Source organism: Lepidochelys kempii, chromosome 1 (assembly GCF_965140265.1).
Source record: "Lepidochelys kempii isolate rLepKem1 chromosome 1, rLepKem1.hap2, whole genome shotgun sequence".
Classification (NCBI taxonomy): domain Eukaryota; kingdom Metazoa; phylum Chordata; order Testudines; family Cheloniidae; genus Lepidochelys; species Lepidochelys kempii.
In genome coordinates, this window is record NC_133256.1 from 277677517 (window position 1) to 277700143 (window position 22627).

Here is a 22627-nt window from a genome sequence, read left to right on the forward strand (position 1 = left end):
CTCTAGCCTGTTGGGTGATGACACAGTGTGTTGAGAACATGTGCACCAACGACCAGGTTGCTGCTCTGCAGATATCCTGAATAGCAATTTGCGCTAGGAAGGTGGCTGATGAGGCATGAGATGTTGTACAATGAGCAGTCAGATTAGCTGCAGGGCGAGATGCCCATGAGTTCATAGCACGCTCGGATACATGAAGTCAACCAGGATGAAATTCTCCAAGCAGAGGTAGGTAGGTCCTTCATTCTCTCCGCTACCGCTGTGAACGGCTAAGTAGCTCTGCAGAATGATATGGTCCTCTATATGTAGAAAGCCAGGGCCTGTCTAACATCCAGTGTAGGCACTGTTTCTCTCTGTTTGCATGTGGTTTAGGGTAGATTACTGGCAGGAAGATTGCTTGCCTGCAGTGGAATTGTGAGATCACCTTTCGGAGGAACAATGGGTGTGGGCACAGCTGGACATTATCCTTGAAGAAGACCATATATGGTGGCTCCAATGTGAGGGCCTGGATCTCTGCAACGCTTCTGGCTGAAGTGATGGCCACTAAGAAGACCACTTTCCAGAAGAGGTGTAACAACAAGCACATTGCTAGCAGCTCAAACGGTGGATCCGTAAGCTTTGACAAGACAAGATTCAGATCCCAGGGAGGAATGGGTTCTCTGACCTGGGAATACACCCTATCCAGGCCTTTGAGAAAACTGATCACCATCCTGTGTGAAAAAACAGATTGGTTGTCAATCTTGGGAGGGAAAGTTGAGATAGCCGCTAGGTGAACCGGGACTGAAGAGAGCGCCAGACCTTGTTGTTTCAGCAGAAGAAGGTACGCAGGGAGGACTGTGTAGGTGGAATTCCCCATTGGGAGGACCAGATGGAGAACCACTTCCATTTTGCAAGGTAGGTGGCCCTGGTGGAGGACTTTCTACTGCCCAGTAGGACTCTATGGACCTGCTCCAAGCAAGTTGCTCCTCAGGATTCAGCCTGGAGCTTCCAGGCTGACAGATTAAAAGAACTGAGGTTCAGGTGGAGCAGCCAACCATGGTCTCAGGAGTCTGGGTGTACCGGAAGGCATAGTGGGGCCTCTACCAAAAGGCTTAAGAGGTTGGTGAACCAATGTTGCCTGGGCCACAACAAGGCTATGAGAATGACCCACTCTCAGTCCCGCTTGATCTTCATCAGAACCTTGTGAATCAGTCATGCAGGAGGAAATGTATACTACAGGTAATTTGTCCAAGACAACAGAAATGCATCTGTGGAAGACCCCGGGCTGGAGCCTCACAGGGAGCAGAACTGATGGCATTTCCTGTTGTTGTGGGTAGCAAACAGGTCTATAAGGGAAGTCCCCCACCGTTGGAAGATATCCCTTGCGATGTCTGGTTGAAGGGACCACTCATGGTGAGAGGAGAAAGACCTGCTGAGGTGATCTGCCAGCTGGTTCTGCATTCCTGGAAGATAGTACACTTCTAGACTGATGGAATGAGCAATGGAGAGCTCCCATAGTCAGATTGCTTCCTGACTCGGGGGTAGAACACTCACTGCCCTGTCTGTTCATGTAGAATATGGCCATCTTATTGTCTGTGAGACCCAAAACAACCTTGTTTGTAATAGCAGGTAGAAATGCCTGGCAGGATAGGTGGACTGTCCTGAGCTCTGGAGGAAAGGCTCTTCTTGGGACCAGAGGCCTGAGGGCCCCTTGGTGGACTCCCCAGCCAAGGGCTGATGCATCAGATACTAGAGACATCAACAGTTTTGGATGCCTCTGCGCTTCATTAGTGGTGTCATCCACCTCCCAGTGCCAGGGCATGCCTTGGTCACTGGGCTTCACGCCCTGCACTTCCTGTGATAAGTCTATGCCTTTGAGTGACCCGCACTCGAGTTGTCTCAAGTGACTGGGGGAATCGCAAGGAAAGACCATTGCCAAATCTGCAGGGACTTCAAACACCGCACCAAAAAGGACTGCAAAGCGAGACTGAAGTTATTAAAAAACTACCCACCAACTACCAAATTACAGTAACTAAAGAAGTAGAAAAGCCACTAGTAGAAAACTGCCTGAGCAATGAGGCGTTCCAGCAACCTTCACAGGCGGTAAAAAGGAACTGAAGGGAAGCGGGGTCAGCAGGGCTCTTTATACCAGTGCTATGGGCATGCGGACCCGGAGAGTGCTGGAGCCAACCCAACAGATACCACTGGGGAAAAAATTCCAGAAATTGTGCTTGGGGCACGCACACACCTTCATGGGAAGGTGCAAGCACTCAAAGAACAATTACACTGGCCTAAACCAGCGGAGGATCCCTCCTCACAGAAGAATTCCAGACTAGCAGTTTTCCAGCCTCCTTGTGGTGGTGGTGCAACAAACAGAGGCAGGAGCCAGGGAGGGAATCTGGTCTTTTTGCTTTCCATTTAAATTAACTTTATTGCTGTTTGATGACTTCATTGGCTCATGGTTATTTACACCTGAGACTTAAGATGTTAAGGAGATCATTAAAAAGCAGTCTTCGATTTGTGTTTGATTAGAGATGCAAAACATCACACATGCAAGTAAAATAATAAATATTAAGAACGTGGGACAAATAGCTCTCTTTCTAATGTGGAGGGTTTTTTTGACTCAGTCCTCAAATAAGACCTCCTCTCTCTTTTACTTGTCCATAGCTTTCTAATTAGCACAGATCTTAATGGATCAGCTTTCAGAAGTGAGAAGAGCTGGTTACTAAAAATGTCAACACAAGCCTCTGGCCCATTAGAAAACTACAGATTTTGACCTCTATGTACAGGTCTCACTCTAAAAATGGTCACTTCAGCTGATGTTTAATCCCACTCCACCTTCCCTTGAGGTTGAACCTCAGGGGACTGATTTTATTTCTCCCAGGAATCTGTAAAATCTTTTCTCAAAATTGTAAAGCCCTTTGCTGACACTACTGTGTTTGCTGAGGGTTGTCATGTGGTATGTTTAAACAAGTGGGAATGGAGACACCAGTAATCAACTTTCTGGACTCTGTATCAACGATGAAACCACTGAGGTTATTTTAATCATGTTTTAGTATTCCTTGTATGGAAAGTGGTGCGGTAGGTTAACTACCATATAGATACATGTATCTGTATGCTTATGAAAGTTCAATTAACAATAAGCTGATACTATACTGTGTGTGTTTGTAGACGTATTGGTCTGGAGCAATGAGCGAGTCATACGCTGGATACAGGCTATTGGACTACGAGAATATGCAAATAACGTCTTAGAAAGTGGTGTGCATGGGTCACTTATAGCCCTGGATGAAAACTTTGATTACAGCAGTTTAGCTTTATTATTACAGATTCCAACACAAAACACCCAGGCAAGTCCTTTCCTGACTTTTACTTTGTCTGGATTTTATTTTTGCTCATTTTCAATTATTTTAATTATTTAATTTGCTATATATAGGCACGGCAAATCCTTGAGAGAGAATACAACAATCTTTTAGCACTAGGAACTGAGAGACGACTTGATGAAGTAAGTAATTTAATTTATGTCTTTACAAAATTGAAAGCCACACACTAAGTTCAGGAGGACACGGCCACACACACACAATTAAAAGAATGTTATTAAGGCTACGAAGTCAAACAGTCAAAAATTAGGAAATGCCAAAATTAAGGTTGCCTGTGCAACCTTCCTGCTGCCCATTGTGTATATGCATTATGATAGTTAATTAGATGACCACGTAACTATATTTTCCCCACAGGACTCCTGCCTCAGGCTGTACAATGCTCAGAGAATGAGGCAACAGTTCAATATTTATTTTCATCATCAATGAGAGCATTGTCCCATACTTAGACTGCACACCATCCAAATCCTGCATTAAACAGGCAATTATTAAGTTCCTTATAGGCTTTTCCTATGGCACTTGTCACCAGAGTAGGAGTGTACCTCACACACACACACACTAATGAATTTATCTTCACCATGGTCCTGTAAGATAGGGAGGCTTTTTTAAAGATGGAGCTGTAAGAAACAGAGAGATTCAGGTCTTAACGTTTCCTTCACCTTTCTTTCTTGTACTAGCAGAGAAAGGCTAAGATGACATAATTAGAAGGGCAAAGGGAGCTGGAGCCCCCACGTAGGAGGCAAATAATTGAGTGGAGTGGGTCGGCCAGGAGTTATAGGGCCCTACCAAATTCACGGTCTATTTTGGTCAATTTCACAGTCATAAGATTTTTAAAACTGTAAATTTCAGGGTTTTAGATATTTAAATCTGAAATTTCATGGTGTTGTAACTGTGGGGGGTCCTGACCCAAAAGGTGCCGGGATGCTCACAAAGCTATTGTCAGGGAGTCATGGTATTGCCACCCTCACTTCTGCGCTGCTGCTGGTGGTCGCATTGCCATCAGAGCTGGGATCCCAGCCAGCAGCCACAGAGCTTCCTGGCAGGCAGCTCTGATCTGTCCCCAAGAGTGGCCCGTGCAGGGAAAGAGGAAGGCCTGTACTTCCCCAGCCTGTCCAGGACTAGCAGCCGGAGTCCGGCACACAATAGGAACCCCAAGCCAGGGCGTCCCCAGCCCTGACCCTCCCCAGCTCCAAGAGTTAAAGGGCCCTTGGGTTGGCTGTGTGTGTGTGTGAGGGGTGACCACGGCAGCCCCTTGACTATGTGATCCTGGGCAGTCACCCATTTGCCCCCCCATAAGGCCAGCCCTGCCCCCCCCAAAAGCGATGACCATGCCACCTTCACTTCTGAGCTGGGCCCACAGTCCACTCCTGGGCCCACAGTCGCCGCTCTCCAACTACCCAGCTCTGTGAAATCTGGTCTCCCCTACAGTAGCCAGATTTCACAGTCCCTGACATGTTTTTCATGACCATGAATTTGGTTGGGCCCTAGTTATATACCATCTCTGACTGACAGATCTTTGCCTCCTGATCAGGGAAGACAAAACTCCACTTGATAGACTAAAAGCAGTAGGATGTATGAAAAATACTTTCAGAACCATACTTTGTTCCTTAAAGCAAGTTGTGAGAAAATACTGATAGTTGAACTGGTTTAGAATTGGATTTCACTATTCATTTTTTACCCAATATTAATCTATTCAAGAACCACTTATTGAAATTTCGTAAGTCATTTATAAATTGCTGACTTAATATAGCTCTCTCTAGCTTTGGTACACATATGTTGTTTTCATTAATATTAATGCAAATTGGCACAGATACCCTAAGAGAAGAACCCACACTATTAGTTTTTTCTTTTATCAGACTCAGTATTTCTAGCAAGGATTTTCTGCATGTGGTTACAAACACATGGTACAAATTTTCACATAAACTGAAATTATTTAAAAATAAATTCCAGTATATGACAGGTGACTGGAATTTATGTTGAAAAATAAATTTCATGTCTGATTTCACTGTTTAGGAGTTTGGAGTTACATATATATAACTGACCACAGAAGAACTGAATGATTGGATTTAAAAACTATCTTTTATTCCTCCTCATCTGATTAATCTATTACTTTATCTCCTGCCTTTGAATTCAATAGAGAGCCTAGGTGGAGATACTTTATCCCTCATTGATTTTTCAGAATGTTCTACATCAGCAGACAACAAAAAGAACTGATAGTGTATCATGCAAAAGATTCAAGAAAAAACCCTCTAATCCAGTATTTCCAAGTTTCTAAAGCAGTTGCTCTTATAAGAATGTCTCACATACACTTCCTTCTTATTGGATGACATGAAACATGTAGTAATCTATTTTCTAGAAAATAAACTTAACAGGTGGAGAAGAAGCACCCATCCAGAGAACTAATCATGAATTTAATTTAGTTTTATCAAACACAAACATTTGTATTGGCAGAGCGATGACAAGAACTTCAGACGTGGCCCTTCCTGGCGAAGACAGTTTCCTCCACGTGAGGTCCATGGAATCAGCATGATGCCTGGCTCTTCAGAAACACTTCCAGCTGGATTCAGATTAACTACAACATCAGGGCAGTCACGGAAAATGACAACAGATGGTATGAAGTGCTTTGGTACTTAACTTGAACTTGGGCAATTAGCACTAAGCCTGGAACTGAACAAGTTTAGTACAGTCACAGGTACAATAGAGGTTTAATCAGGGCTCAAATGGGGAAGGGAAATGCAGTGACATGGTAACCCCCATCTTTTTCAAGCTGTGTTCCAGAATGTCAGTTTTCAGTATTTCTTTTATTTTCAAATCTGACCCCTCGGCTTAACGATGAACTAACCGTGGCTGCTAGCAGTTAAATATCAAGACCCTGGGTAGGTAGTGTAAACAGAAGTCAAAGGCCACATTGCAGGTATTGACAATGTTATCGCGTACCAGTCTTAATTTTCCCTCTAACCCTTCTACACAGAAGAAGAAACACTGTGCACTCATTTCACCACAGAATAGTATTTCATTCTTGATAGAAGCATTATCAAACACTAATAGTCTCAGTCTTCAAAATAATTGGTATATTGGTGGTAGTTATTTTTTGCAGCTGTTTAAAGAATTTGGTTTAAAAATATATCCCTCTACATTCCATGTATGAGAAGCTTATCTTTTTTAAAAACATCTTATATCGTAGCACAAATGGCATACGTTACTAACCACATCACTAATTCCATTGACTGCACTGCTCATATTCATGCTTTTTTCTCTATTCTATACTTTTTAGCAATAGTGCAAAGTCATAGGGCAGGCGGGATCAATTTCAAAGGTGGTTTCCAGCTATGAATAAAGGTACTATCTAAGTAGGTACTTACATAACCCTAATCACCACTGGATCTGAACACCGCACCATCGTTAATGGATTTTATCCTCCTAGAACTACTGTGAGGTTGGAAAGTATTATTCCCATTTTACAGCTAGGGAACTAAAGCACAGAGTAGAATAAGTGACTTCCCAAGTCACATAGGGCAGCGTGTCTGTTGCTGACATGACAGTTGAGCTCAGGGCTACCTGACGCACAATTCTGTGTCCATTAAGCCAGGCTCTGGGACTATACTTGCCACCTTCCTGTGATATGAACATTAAAGTGAAATGTACACCTGTGATGCTGTATTAACAACAATAATGGCATCAGTAAGTTGGAAAACCTATTCTTTTTCCTGAAGCAGTCAGATTTTCAACAGTGTCTCAGACATCTAGCAACTCTAAATGAGCTTTATAGACCAGACCAAACCCAGAAGGTTGGACAGAATGAGCTACACAGTAATTTAACAGTCACACTTTCAGGGAGGGGAAAATATATTAATTTTCTTCGTTATTCTAAAGAGGGTTTTTTTCCAATTTGCAGTTGCTTCATCACGATTGCAGAGGTTAGACAGCTCTACAGTTCGCACATACTCATGTTGACAAGGCTAGCAAAGAAGCCAGCACTGAATTGCTGTGAGTATTCACAAAAAGCCATCATGGAGGCTGTATAAATGTACACTATACCCCGTATTCACTGACATTACTGAAATGAAAGCCAAGATGGGGTCCATTCCCCCAGGCAGGTCTAGTTTATCAAAGTGAGTGGGGCTCAGTCTGGGGGAGGCCAGCCTCTTACTCCACCTCCCATCTCAAACAGCGACTTCTTCCTCTCTTTCATGGGCAACTCTTCTAATAAACTGGTCAAACCTGCCGAGAGATAAGGATGCTGTTTAAGACGGATAGCTTGTGATGATGCTGACCAAGAAAATGTGTTGAGACATCGAGGTGAATTTCTAGTGAGAGCTCAGGAGGAACCTGTGGTCATGGTACATATTAGTACCAGTGACATAGGGAAGGGCAGGGTCTTGGAACCTACATTCAGCTAATTAGGAGAAAGGAACAGTCAGGCCTTGACGATAGCTTTCTCTAATATGCTTCTGGTTCTCAAAGAAGAGAAAGTTTGACAGAGGAATTTCAGGGTCTTGCTGTATGGATGAGATGATGGTGTAAAAAGGAGGAATTTACATGCATATATGACACTGGGGAACTTCACTTTAGAGAAGAGCCTAATGAAAGAGAACAGTTACACTAGATTTACTTAAGAAAAAGAAGTCAGAGCTATAAACCTGCTTTAGGACATCATTTGGGTGGTGGTTGGCATGAGTTAGAACAAATCATCTCCCGTGGATAAGGTCTTCCAACATTATCCGTTATGAAAGTTCTTATACATTCTGCAAAGCACCTGATATTCGTCACAGGCAAAGACAGGATACTGGACTAGATATACACAGGGGTCAGGTCGGATGTAGTGGTTCTTATTACTTAAATATCTCATCATTTGTCATCTACACACGTACTAGTTGTACAAATACACTTTTGAACAAAATACAGCCGTGTGAAAATATATAGTTTGTTACCAAATCATCCCTCTTACAAAAATAAGAACATGATGAGCACTTCCATTAATATGCCACCATTTCATGCTAATTTTACTTAAATAACAGTTTTCCTTTCCATTTTAAGTTTCAGCAGATAATCATAGGCATTTATAAAGCACCTGTCACCACAGTATTCAGCTGCCTCTTTCTATTTTCATGTATAGCAAGAGAGAGAGAGAGAGAGAATAAAAATACACAATCGTGTATTAAACCATGAGTTTGGATTACAGCATTACTCACAAATGAGATGCATAGGTTTCCCCAAATGAGTTCAAAGAAACTTTATACCACACAACCATTGTTTTATATATGCCATGTGTGTTACTGAAACATTAAGAATTTTTTTGTAGCCCGTCACCTGTAAAGCCAGGTGATGTAGGTACCTGAATATTTTTGAGGAGCTGGGCTTAACTCTCACTGATTTCAATAGGAGTTAGGCAAATTCTGGGTCCCTTAGAGAAGCTGAAAATCTCCCCTTTCCAATGGTATAAAGCTTTCTTTTCTAGCCATGCAGGGTAGTAAAATAAATTCACATCATTTTTATATAAAGAAAAACCGTTACAGCTTCAGCAGTGAGTCTGGCACATCCTGCACCTCAGGCAGGTAAATAGTTATATGGAGGATGAGAAGGAAGCATTTCTGTCAGGTTGATTTTTTTTAAAATGGCAATTGAAGGGCTTAGAATGTTGTAAGTCCAGGGAAATCATGAGCAATCCACTACCAAAGGAAGGGGCAGATTCTCTATCTCTTAATGTGTTCAGATCAAGACTTTCTTTTTTGGCTTTAGCCAAACACATCTTGGGGCTTAATACAGGGGGAACTGGATGAAACTTAATGGCCAGAGACATAGAGGAGATCAACCTACCTGTTCCCTGCTGGACTCAGATCTGAATTTTCCTTAAGTGATTCAGAGTTTGGTTTTCAAACCTTGTGACATAGCTGGTGAATAGTTTCTGGCACAATTGGCTGCTACTGGCTCATGACACTGGAAAGAGGACAATACAGCCCATCTCTACCCAGAGAACAATGTCTGAGTCATTTAGGGCCCAGTGCTACTTCATGACAAAACTCTCAATCAGTTCAATGGGAGTGGGCATTAATAATGTATTGCTTTGAGCTTGAAAGGCATAATGTAGAAAGCAAAAATCATAATTTAAAAAATGTTGTAATGGCATGCAACTAAATTACCCAAATATTGTGAGCCTCCCATGGATGTAATTTCAGTGACATTCCCCAAAGAGTTTCTTTCAAGTTACAATGAATACATGAATGGCAGGGATTGCAAATACTGAAAAATATGTTAATTTACAATTATCCAATTGGTCTGTTACTGCTGGAGCGCTGTTATTGCCCAAGAACCCAAAAGCTAAACACAGATAAGCAGCAGCAAAAAATTACTGGAGCTGTACTGTGTTGTATTTTAAACAAAATACATTTATAGAATGGTATAAAAATATGTTTAATATACTCTACAGGAATATTACTACTACCTTGAGTATGAGTGATGTCTATTGGGTCCAAGCCTTTGACCAGTCTTTTGCAATTACATCTTTATTACAAGTCATCTTTCTAGTGAGAAGAATCAATCATTTCTTCCTTTAATTTCCAGTTGCCCATCCCTAACATGTGAATGACTAAAATGTTATTAATGTAATACTGGTTTTATTAATTTCCAGTCCACTTTGTATAGCGGGAATATGCTACAGTAATTATTCAGATGGTCTCCCTCACTGTTTTTATATGCAACTGCAAAAATTTCAAGGAAGCTAGAAAATTATCTTAATAAACATTTATACAAAAGCAAATGTGATAACTACAAACAAGCTATATAAAACAAAAGGCAATGATTCAGTTGCACCATACTGTTTGCTAGTTAGTAGTATATTTATCTTGTAAGGTTAATTAGTCTACATAAAAGGGGCGACATCCACAGTTGTACTGACCAAGCAGAGTACCCGAATCCAAGCTAATCATATCTGAGGTGATATACAGTTGGTTCAAAGAGGGTAGAAATGAGAGTTCCAGCAACATGAGGAAAATGGGAACACTATACTCGGGTGAACCAAGCTTCCTTTGGACCAAAGAGTTTCCTCAAGGGAAGGGGATGAGTGCCATTTGGACAAAAGGAAAGACTTCAGCAACTCCAGATGAAGGGGAGACCTGGAAACTAGATTCTCAGAGGCTCCAAAGAATAAGCTTGACTAGGTCAGGATCTTTTTTCTCAAGTAATCCACAATTCTGGATTCTTGGAATATTTTTTCTCTTTGGTCCCAAAAGAGAAGGAACTTGAATTAGGGGAAGGAGCACTGAGGTGCAGGCTTTAAGCTTCCAGGCACAATAAGGCAAAAGAACTGTAGGTTCTGCAGTGGATGGACAAAGACTCCATACATAACAGCTTTTGCTTATTTACTTCCTGGTACAAGTAGGTGGCGCCCTAATGCTGTCTGTCCTTGATGATCTACAGGATGGAGGGCATAAAAAGTAGTGGACGAAGAGTAAAGATTTGAAATGTACACAACTCTTTTATACTGGAAGGCCTCCTATGGCCTTCAAAATTATAATATGCTAAAGCTATAACTTATTGTAATATTTGCTTGAATTTCAGTATTTGAAAAATAATTTCTACATGTTAGTAAACGATTAAACAATGTAAAGAATTACAGCTACATTCCATTCACATACACAGAAAGAAAGAGATGTAAGATTTACAATAAATGAAAGTTTACTCTCTCTCTCTCTCTCTCTCTCTCTCTCTCAAGTTCAAGTTTTAGCAAAACATGAAATACAGTATGAAGTGTTATGATATTTCCAGTGGTCTCACTATAAAGCAGGTCTGGGTAAAAAGGATATAAATCAAGAATCTTGCTAATTAATGTTTTTTATTTTTGTCTTTAGATATCATCTCTTTCTTCTACTTTACCTGAAGTGCACTACCACTATTTTGGGGAAAAGGAGCAGTAAAGGTCTCTTCAAGAACAGGGTAATAGGGAAGAGAACACAAAGTTTTATTAAGCTAAAAAAATGTGATGTTCTTTTCATGTATTAAGTTATTGGTTAGTTTAATACAAGAGTAATAAAATACCTAAATCATTTTAAAAACAAAAAAACCAAAGCATCTCTCTCATCATAAATTTGGCAGTAGTGCACAACCAAGGGTTTTATCCAGTGGAGCCACTCATTTTTACATTGTTCATCAGTTTTATTGTAATATACCAGCCATCTACGTATTTACTGTGTATTTCTTTTAAAATGTGTATGTAAAGGGATATAAATATGATTTTTTTAAAATAAAATCTATGGTACATGGGGTCTCAGTGCAGACACTTGACAACACAGTGTCAACAATACTGTTTGTATCTTTCCATTCCACCATTTTTACAGTTTTTTGATTGTAACAGTCAAATTAATATGTTTAGCAGAGTTAGATGCTTCAACCCGTTCCTACTTAAAGATCTGTCAATATTTAAAGCTGAACACCTGCCTCTGATGATGTATAAAAGGATGATTTAAACTGGAACTGGAGCCAAAATGGACCTATAAAGTCAAGCAGAAACATCAGATACTTGTAATACCTGTAGAAAAGCACTGTGATGGCTCTCCTTTTAAAAACAAAAACAACAAAACTGTTTACAAGAGTCAAAAGCAATTACCGAAAAATTATGTATTAAAAAAAAACAAACGTTCTCCTGTGTTACCTGTGGAACAAGAGCCATCTTTTTGTTCCAAGATCTTCAGATGCCAGCCAGCGTGGGATGTAAAAATCTGAACACTGCAAAGAATCTGATGTTCAAGTTTTCTATTAAAAAATGCCAAACTCCACCATTTCTTCATTGTAACAGGGCATTAGACAAATTCCTGTCTAACGTTATGCTTTTAGCCAAGATGGCCTTGCTGAGACTTCTTGGAAGTCAGTTTTATCAGAGGAAATAACTGAAAGACAGAATGGTAATATATAGTGTATAAAAGTTTAGAAGAGCAATTATTACCTACTGTGGCTTTATTTGGTGGTGTTAGTGTTGTTTATTCTCTGTTTATATGGGAAGTTTCAAAGTAAGACCAATTTAATAATGTCATTGACCTATTTGCTAATTTTCTGCTGCTTGATACTATCTCAAGATCTGTCTTTTAGTTATTTCTTTTAGCATTTTGATCTGCAATGTTTGCACGTACCTAAACATTTGTTTTATTGTCTATTTTCATTTGACAGATTTCAGTCAATCAAATGGTGACAGATTTTTCTCCCCCCTTGTCAATAAAAATGTTCAGTGCTATTTGTGTTTAATATCTATAAGGCTGGATATATGGTAGCATGGAAAAGCAGTTTGGATGACTGGCACATCTCAAAGCATAAGAAATTTTTCCCAGGCAGAGACTGTTATCAACATGAGCTTAATATTGAGTCTGCCACTAGAGGGAGAACTACACTTGCTTATTTGTAGGATATGGTGAATTTGATCAAATGTCAAGACAATAAAGCTAAAGACATTACTTCAAATTCCTCAGGCTTAACTAGCTTTCATGTTAATGTTTTCCCCCCTTTTGATTGTTTTAGTGAAAAAATGTAAATAAGTAAAAACAGTGCAAACTCCAACATTTTCAGTAGTTCTTGTCTCTTTTGAGCAAACCCCTCATTACGTTCCAGTCCAGTATTTATTGTTTTGTTTGCAGTTTTCACATAGTCTCAGCCCAAACCAGGAGCAACACAAAGGAGAAATCCCTGTGAACTGAACAAGAAGTTACATGCCTGTAGAAGACAGACTAACCCCTAAATCTCTTATTTCTACTCTGGAAGATCAGAGAAGGAAAAACCTATAAATGCTTAAAGCTGGATGTGAACAGTTCTGTTCCAGAGCCTCTGTCTAATTATTTCCCCCTGCTCCTGAGTTAGATTGCCATTCTCAACAAAAGAAAAACATGCAATTGTGGTAGCCATTCAAACCCATTCTCAGGTATCCTTACCAAGTGTCCAGGGTTTTAGGGAGTTCTTTGGCTGGTATGCTGTTAAAATTCACAAAGATGTGTCTACCTTATGTATGATTTAGATTCTGGAACATTTATCTCAGCCAACCTAAGATGGCCATGGTTGATGTCACAACATCATTTTACACTCCTTTAGCACACAGACAAAACACTATAGTGGGCTCAAACATACCAGCTTTCAAAGTTTTGTTCAAGTCTATTCACATTCTTAAAAAAAAAAAACCACCAGTTAAAATCACTGCTTTCCTATTTTCAGGGTACTTAAACTCTTGATAAATTGGTTATTAGCCAGCACCCATGCTGTGCAAGAAGCGACATTGTGCTTGGAGGAGGACATTACCCCTATACAAAGGGCCATCATAAGGCCTGAGTGACATGCATGGTTGTGCATTTCATAGACCATCAAACAGTACCATAAATAAAATACAGTCTGAAATCATAACTTCATGGCCAAACAATTACTTTTGCCTTTTGTATCACCAGTAAAACCCCAGAAACACATTTATACACAATTTAATTTTTTACCGCACTAGTGAAAATTATCAGTTTGGCATCTCTGATCTCCTATTTATCTCTACACTAATTCACCACCAAGGGTAGTGGTGCAAGTATAACGCATATGAACCTTGGCCTAAAAGGAACATCCAAATAGAAGCAATTTCATTTAAAGGGCCCATTCCATTCTCAGATATACCAACTGTAACAGTGGTTTGTGTCATTAAAGACTCTTTTCAATGCAGAATTATAACCCCAGCTCTATTCACATAGGACACTACAAATCTAGATAATGACTTTTGGTCAGTAGAAACCTGAGCAATAATTGAACTAAAAAACAAAACAAAGACAAAAAATCCTTTTAGCACTTTCTGGAGCCATCTAGTCCTGTTTAATAAAGAAAGCTCTTCAACTACTAGGAAGTCTACAAAGATGGTTTCATTCAGTTCTAAGTGCTGTACATACCCATGTTAAGAGACAGTCCTACTTGAAAAAGCATAAAATAGTCACAACAAAGACTGGGGTGTATTATCCTATTTTAGAGGTGTGGAAACAGGCACAGAGAGAGCTTGTGACTTGCCCAAGGTCATGAAGCAAGTCTCTAGAGGCCTAGGCTAGTGCCTTAACCCCAAGGCATCTTCCTCTCTATAATTACTTTTTCCCTTCATGGACATTTTTATGGCATTCTATTTACAAAGGAAAAAAGAATAACCCAAAAGACTATAATTTACTTTTAAATGTTCATCAATTTTATTACATAGGAAAGCAGCTAGCATACAACTCTACAGTCCACAGGATAAGACACCTGCATCCAAACTAATGCCTCATAAAGTAGTTCTGGTTTGAGTAAAGTACAAACAAAACCAGCTTGCTATACTGAATTTTTCATATTCACAAAAAATATTTGACATCTGATTTGGTATCATTTTCCACACCGATCTAAACAAAATGCAAGGCAGTGGTGAATAAGGCTTTTGGTTTATATTTACAGCTGCCATATCTGTTGTTATTTAGCTTTTCTGCAATTTTATACCTCAGAGCTTAACACTACTCTTCAGAGGGGGAAAATTCTGAAGTTGGAGCTTTTGATTCACTCCATATTAGGCAGTACACTTTAAGTTAACATTAGTTAGCTAACGAAGCGAAGTAGACAGACAGCATTGCAGCATTCATAGGGACATCTCAGTCTTCCCTCCAAAGCTACACATACATGCATAGAGATCATCTTAGATGCCTACAAAGAGACAGCAAATGCAGTAGAAGGAGAACGTTGCAAAAATGTCATTTTTATAGCCAAACTGAGGAAATTAAGGAGCTGATCCTGCAAACAGACAGGTGAGTAACTTTACTGAATTCAACAGTACTACTCGCATGAGCACACTTACTCACATCCCTAAGTGTCTCACGAGAGAAAATTTAAAACCTGTGCAGAGAGCCTATCCCCTATGTAAGTCCCCCTCAACCCTTATTTTGAGGTCTTAAGTAGTGGCTAGTCCTGCTGCTGGGCCATGCCATTCAATTCATGCACCTGAATTGAACAGGAGAACAGGATCGTTAATTTATTCATCCTGGTGGGTAAAGCATAAAATTAACTAAGGACTCAATTATTATGTAACTCTACTCATTCTATCTGATAGTGTAGTGGTTTCTTCCATCATATTTGGTCCCAGTCTCACTATTTCATTGCTTCGGTCCTAGGTTTTCAGTGCAAGGCAAGAACTTTCTGGAATATTTTACAGTTACCAGCTATGGCTCCAGTCCTGCAAACTGTTCTGCAAAGGCAGAGCTCCACACTCACCCAGAACAGTTTGCAGGAGCCAGGCCCAAGAGAGCATTCAAATGGGAGTCACCTTTATTTTTTTTAATATATGTGTGTATATATATATATATCTATAACACCCTCCCAGCCATTATGATCAGTCTGCTGTTTTATCTGGTTCCAGTACTGTGTCACTTAACAGCCTCCTACCTTTACTCATTAGTTGATGGCTATCCTCCTGGATGTCTTCTTTTTTTAAGGAGATACTGCCCATAGCAAAAAATAAGGCATAGTCTTATAAATCCCTATAGATACTCTTAGGGTATCTATAAATCCCTATAGAAACAAAATATATCCCTCAGGTATGGACCGATCTGGAAAAATAACTGGAGATCCCTAAACTATCTTCACTAAGGGGCTCTCCCATAGCAGAGCTTCACTAAGTGAGTCTCTCATTCATTATAGCAACTTTTATTGCTTCGTGTCATTTCCTATGGCAGGAAATGCTGACTTTGTTTTGAATTTGTTTGTTTTTTAAGATCTGTTGTACGAATTTTGTGAATACTTATTTAAAAATAACAAAGACTATTAATTTCATTATGCACTAAAAACTACCACTTGAAACCTAGAACACACTCAAATGTACAGGCTCTCTCCTGTGACTGGCTTGGCAGCTGCAGACTCCAATGACCTCATAAAGGCATAGGGGTGCTCAAACAACTCTCCGGGATATTTAGCACCTTGCGAGAATGACTGCACCACAACTAAGGTGGGGCAGAGTTTGTCTGAGGCTTACCCAGGAAAGACAGCTCTGCTTTATGGTGGGTGGGAGGGGGCGGAGGGGAGGAAGGAGGTCAGAAACAGCTGTTAAAAAGGTGCTCAGTGGCTCTTTGTTTGTCATCAATTAGCCAGTGATGGTCAGCCATAATCAGATGTTCACAGATTTTAAGGCTGGAAGGGACTATTATGATTATCTACAATCACCTCCTGCATAACACAGACCATAGAACCTCACCCAGTAATTTCTGCATCAATCCCATAATTTTTGTAGGAGCTAGAGATATATTTTAGAAAGATATCCAGTCCTAATTTAGTCTTTGTCTTTCCTTCCTTCTTTTCCCTCTATTTGTGACATTACTTTAAAGTAAAGATACACATGAAAAGCATCAGGCAAATTAGCATGCTCCACCACCAAGACAATGGCCAAAAAGCCATAAGTCTACAATAAAGGAAGATAAAAACTTTGGCTAAAAGCTCATCCTAGTTCAGTGGCAAAGCGAAGACAGCAATTAGGAATAAAAAAATCAGCATACAACAAATGGAAAAAGGGAAGGAATAGCAATTGATATAAATAAGAATGTGTGAAGTGTAGAAAATGGATAAGGGAAGCTAAACACATCAGGGGAAATCCATGGCTGCTAGGGCTAAGGATAATAAGAAGGAATTTTTAAAGTATATTAGGAATAAAAGAAATCCTAGCAATGGTATAGGCCCATTACTAGGCAGAGATGGTAAAATTGTTAATACTGCTGAAGAAAGGGCAGAAGTTTTCAATAAATATCTGCATTTTATATTTGAACTGAAGCAAGATTATACGCTTGTATTGTCCAGTCCATTAGTAACCAAGAGGATATTAAGCAACATCTACTAGTGATTAACATTTTCAATTCAGTAGGCCTGGATAACTTTCAAAAAACTTCCAGAAGAGTGGAGAAATGTGCCAATATTCAAGAAGGACAAGTGAGATGACCTGGGTAAATATAGGCCAGTTAGCCAGAAATCAATGCTGGGTGAACTAAAGGAAAAGCTGCCACCGGATTCAACAGATAAAGAATTGAAGGATAGGAATGTAATTAATGTTAGGCAACATGGTTTATGGAATTAGGTCTTGCCAAACAAACCTGATTTCATTTTGAAAAGCTTACAAGTTTGGTTGACAAATGTAACAGCACAGATGTAATATACATATTTGTAAGTGATTTTGACAAAGTATCACGCAACATTCTGATTAAAAGAATTAGCAGTATACGATTATCAATAAAGCACAGTGAAACGAATTAAGAACTGGCTAAAAAATGTCTTTGTCAAAAAGTAATTGCCAATGGGGAATAAGCATCAAATGGAGATATTTCTAGTGGGAATCCACTGGGATTGGTATGATGCTTGATGCAATTCAACATTTTCATCAGTGAACTGAAAGTAAATATAAAAATCACTAGGGATCCAATTTGCAGATGACATAGATTGCCCAGTCCTCATCATTATTTACCATTTCACCAGTCATGCAGAGCAATCTGGATAATTTGGTAACCGGGGACTATGCAAACAAAATGCATCCAAATACAGGCAAATGCAAAGTTATACATCTAAAAACAAGTACTCCTGGGGGAATTCTGTGCTACTGTGTGCGCACATATTTAATGAGCCCCACAGATTTCTAATTTTTCAAGCAGAAAAAGCTTCTGCCAAAATACTGCTGCAGTTCTGCCGTTTGCCCACCAAAGTTGCAGGGAGAGGCAGACGGGCTCATAAGGGCTAGGGGGAGGACTGGGGCAGGGGCTGAATGGGAGTGGAGGCATGGGGCCATGGCGGGAGGGAGGTGCAGAGCCATATGGCGACAAGGGGAGGTGGAGCAGAGCTACATAGTGATGGGGAGTGGCTGGGTGAGGGCGGGAGACTCATGGAGACAGGGGTCCATGTGCCTGACTGAATGGGAGAGGCTAGGAGTAAGCCAGGGTCTGCATGGGGGAAGCTCCTTAACAATCCCTCCCTGCCCCCTCCCAAAAATACCTGTTCCATACTTTACTCACCCATACCAAACAGCCCTCCAAGTTCACACCCAGCCTCCTTCCCAGCAATTTACCTCCCTCTCCCTCAGCTCCTCAGTTACCCCTGACTCCCCCAAGCCTTTGCTCTGCTTCTGAGGGATACGGGAAATACAGTTCTGTATTGTAGTTTAAATGAATTATTACTCAGAGTTCTGCATTAATATGCCTAGTAAGGAATCTATTTGTCATAAAACATTTCCTGAATCTTTTTTTGTTGTCTGTATTGTTACAGACATACTTGCTGACAGGTATTTTGAAATAAATGATCAAAAATAATTGAAACTGGTGTGATTATATTGTGTTATTTTGACAAATAAAATATGCAGAATTTTGCAGAATTTTAAAATATTGTGCGTAGAATTTTAATTTTTTTGGCACAGAATTCCACCAGGAGTAGAACAAGGAACACGGGCCATACCTACAGAATGGGAGGCTGTATCCTGGAAAGGATTTAGGGTTCATAGTAGAGCAAATCAACATAAGCTCCCAGTGCGATGCTGTGGCAAAAGGTGCTAATGCGATCTTTGTTACTGGGTAAAATTAAAAACCCGTGTAATATGGTAGTCAGACTATATGATCTGACGGTCCCCTCTGGCCTTGAACTCTATGAATTTATGAACCCTCTTTACAGGGCTCTGTTAAAACTCTCTACTGTAAGTATCTACTTCTTATCTGTCTAAACCTCCAGTATAATACAAATGACAAACACTGCCAAAACTCAGAATGTTTCGCTGTCCATGATGATGACGACATGACAGAGAAAGCAGCAACAGTTCTGTAGTAATAAAATTAGCGCCAGGTTATTTCAGACATCTAAAATATGTTCTATAACTGCGTTACCAAATAGAAAATTTCTTCATGTATTCCGGACGTTTGGAAGTTTACTGTTAAAAGACACTGTCTGATGGATAAAAATCACATTATTTTTTTTTTCTTCAGTTCTTCTTCTAAGTGTTTAAACACATCAGGATCCTCAACGGTTGGAGTTATCTGAGAGGGAAGAACATACATAAACATATGATAGAGAACTGCCATATACCACATACAGTAAGGAGCAATCGGTTCAATAACTCCTCTAATGCTAATTTTTCTAAAGTAATCAAGAAGAAAGCATTTATAAAGACTGTGAAGATAAAATATACCAGGCAAAAATAAAATGACATTACAATATCAGATATTGTGAACCAATAGCAAAATACATTAAAGAAACAAAAGATAAAGTCACTTCTGCTGATGTGCTAGCATCCCTTGTTAAAGAGCACCTAGAGCTTACCTGATATGGTTTGCCATTGACAAGAGCAGAAAGAGAAGAACGTGGTATTTTGCCGGAACGTGTCTTTGGTATCTGTTTCACAAATACCGCCTTTCGGAAAGCTGCCACCGGGCCAATGCTTTCTCGAACGTACTTAACAATTTCTTCCAAAACTTTCTCCTCCTCTATCTTTATACCTGGTGAGGAATTTCAGATGCTGTAACTACTTTACAACATTATACAAATCTTAGGGACACAATACACGAGTCTATGAACAGTAATGAGCTCTCACCATTTCTTAATACACATAGCGCTAATGGGACAAGACCTTTTAAGGCATCCTCTTGGCCAACAACAGCACAATCAGCCACAGCTCCATGGGAAAGAACAGACTGAGGGAAAAAACAAAACAAAACAAAACCTCAAATAGCTGAGTATATATTCTACTGTAATTAATATGCAGGTTGCATTGACAATCTAGTGTTTGGATGGAAATAAGAACAACCCCTAGGTAACACAACATACAATTGAAAAGATAATAAAATATCCTCTTTATAGCAATATTAAAATGACAATTTTAACACATTCCACAAGATCTTAGCTGGAAAAATGTTATCTTAATATAATATTATGATCGATGTTTCACACAGTTATGCAGGGAGGAAAGAGCAAGTGAGTGCTGGTACATTCTTGGGTGTCTGATCTATCACAATTCAGATATGTAATCTACCTGTAATCTTTTCAATCATACGGAAAGCAGGGACTTGAAACTAAAGAGCCTCTTCAACCATAACTATGAAAAAAACTGTATAATGAAACTCTATGAACCCTGATTGTTCCAGAAGGAGGAAGTGCTATTGGTAGGTGGGGGAGCAGAGAGAAGGGAAGAGAGCAACGGGGGTGTGTGTGTGTGCGCGCGTGCGTGTCCGTCCAGACAGAAGGGCTGCAGCAAGCAGGCCCTCACAGAGTGAAACAGTCAATAACCTGTCTGAAGCCTGGGAGGGGACAGAGTGGCTGATCGGTGATGCCCCAGAACAGGAGCCAGGGGGAGCACTGTGCCAGGGAGGAATTGCCTGAGAAGGACAGACCAGAGCTAGATCCAGTATCACTGCTGCCCAAAGCTGCATGGGGCTGTGGGCCTTATAAAACTTTGCACTGGAAATAATGAGGGAGGCTGTTAGCTAGTTAAGTGAGGAGGCGGTCACTCTGTGTGGCTTTGCAGAGAGAGGCAGAAGGCGGCACAGGAAGGGTTTGTTGGGGGAAGTTTACTGGTGCCAAAGAAGACCAGGAGCACCCAAGACTCACCATTGGACTGGAACTTTGCCCAGGACTCCTGAACTCTGTGTGCAGACACATTGCTCGGTGTCTCTCCTTTCAGACTATGGTACTAATAGGCCTGTGGGGCCTTGAGTTGAATGCAACCCTGTTTTACCACTCCCCCTCTATTTCCCCGTTGTTTTTTTCCTTTCATTCCCTTTCTTATATTCATTGTACTTTCCGTGTGTGTGTGTGTGTGTGTAAACGTACGTACGTACGTACATACTCTGGGGGGTATGGAACAGGTGCCTCTGGGTGGAAGGGACTTTCCCTGCTGCACTCCTGCACGCTTCTCTTGGCCAGAGCTGCCTGCAGAGCAGACACCATCTTGGCCACGAGGGGGCTAAAGTTACATAAGTAATTTATCTGAAATTTTACTTTCTGCCAATCCAAACCAGCAACAATAAACCCACAAGTTATTACTGCTTCACATTTGTCTGTCAGGTTGAAGTATCAAATTAACATATACAAAAATGTGTCTCTTTCCCTCCTAGTCACATCTCCTGCTTAGGGAACTTTCCTAACCGTACAAAAGAAAACATCACGATGGCCTGTATAATTTCCCCATTATTCATTGGTGACCTCTTAAAGAGGAAAAAGGGAGACTGAAATTGAGGAGAAGAGTCCTCATTGGTGGATCACAATCAGAGAAAAATTAATCTGCCATCTTTAGGGACTTTTAGGTGGATGAAGACTGTTTGCGGGTGTACTAGGTGCTGTGCAAACACATATGAAGGCAAAATTCCTGCCTCAAAAAGCCTGCATGGAGCAACACTATGGAGTGCTGTAAGAATTCGCTCACGAGCACGAACCTACACATGCATATTGCAACTGAAGGAAGCTGAAATGAATGAATGGACAGACCTTCATCTACTATCTTTCAGATATCTCTGAGACTCCTCTCCCTTTCGTCTCATAATGTAGTCAAAACCCAGGTAAAATGAGACCTCAGTTTACCTGGGCAAGAAACACTTCAGCTTTGCAAAATAGATATCCTGACTATTGCCCTTTAGATACTCTGTTTTGCTCTTCATATATAATTAGGGATCCAGGTGTCCAACATGATTATAAAAACTATAGGATAGGCATCCTTGATTTCCCTCCTAAGAAACTCTTTGGATCCACAGGTGTTAGTGGTCCAACTCTTAATCAAACCCTTCCTGTAGGAATTATAGTAGTGATAATATCCATTAATGCTCTCCCCATTGGCTGATAAAATAGTATGCAAAACGTACCCAAAATTCACCATGAGTTAACATTGTCCCAAGCCACTGTTTTTTTTTGGTTTTTTTTTTACAAAGAGTTAAAGTAACAAGGCCAAAAGGATAAGTCATTAGCATGAGCCAACACTTCCTTAAAGAAATAGCCTATTGCAAAAACAAAGTTTCACTCCCACGCTATTGACGGACAGTAATCTAAATCCAATAATACATGCCTCGGGTTGCAGGGCAACTGTCATAAAGCATGTGAAACCTCCTCATACAAATCCACTGATCATTTCTTTGCTTCCTAGTTTATATGTTCAATTGACACTATTTTTGCAGCACACATGTACATGATATCAATATGCTGAAGCAGTCTATACTTTTAAGGTAGCTGTGATTATATATGCATATTTTGCCCTAACTGGCACAGAATTAAGATAATTATCCTGTTATTAATGGAATTAAGTTATTTACAATAATATGAAAAGC

General features: G+C 40.2%; 2 protein-coding genes across 16 annotated transcripts in view; one reads left to right on the forward strand and one right to left on the reverse strand.

Moving 5' to 3' along the window:
* PPFIA2 (PTPRF interacting protein alpha 2) overlaps positions 1–12893 on the forward strand; it is a 619912-nt gene extending 607019 nt beyond the window's left edge. For 10 of the 11 annotated variants that reach the window (XM_073327625.1, XM_073327628.1, XM_073327627.1 and 7 more), the window contains 5 exons: positions 3148–3323; positions 3410–3478; positions 5802–5961; positions 7246–7337; positions 11198–12893. In XM_073327625.1, coding sequence (XP_073183726.1) covers positions 3148–3323; positions 3410–3478; positions 5802–5961; positions 7246–7304 — 464 coding nt within the window. In that variant the 3' untranslated portion in view covers positions 7305–7337; positions 11198–12893. The remainder of the gene's footprint in view (positions 1–3147; positions 3324–3409; positions 3479–5801; positions 5962–7245; positions 7338–11197) is intronic. The other variant, XM_073327626.1, reaches the window with a different exon arrangement.
* Positions 5729–22627, reverse strand: part of ACSS3 (acyl-CoA synthetase short chain family member 3) — a 138410-nt gene continuing 121511 nt past the window's right edge. For 3 of the 5 annotated variants that reach the window (XM_073327638.1, XM_073327637.1, XM_073327640.1), the window contains 3 exons: positions 19909–20008; positions 19638–19813; positions 14504–19354 (listed from right to left, as the gene is read on the reverse strand). In XM_073327638.1, the coding sequence (XP_073183739.1) occupies positions 19280–19354; positions 19638–19813; positions 19909–20008 (351 nt within the window). In that variant the 3' untranslated portion in view covers positions 14504–19279. Of the gene's footprint in view, positions 7572–14503; positions 19355–19637; positions 19814–19908; positions 20009–22627 lie in introns of those variants that run through there. The other 2 variants (XR_012156729.1, XM_073327639.1) reach the window with 2 other exon arrangements.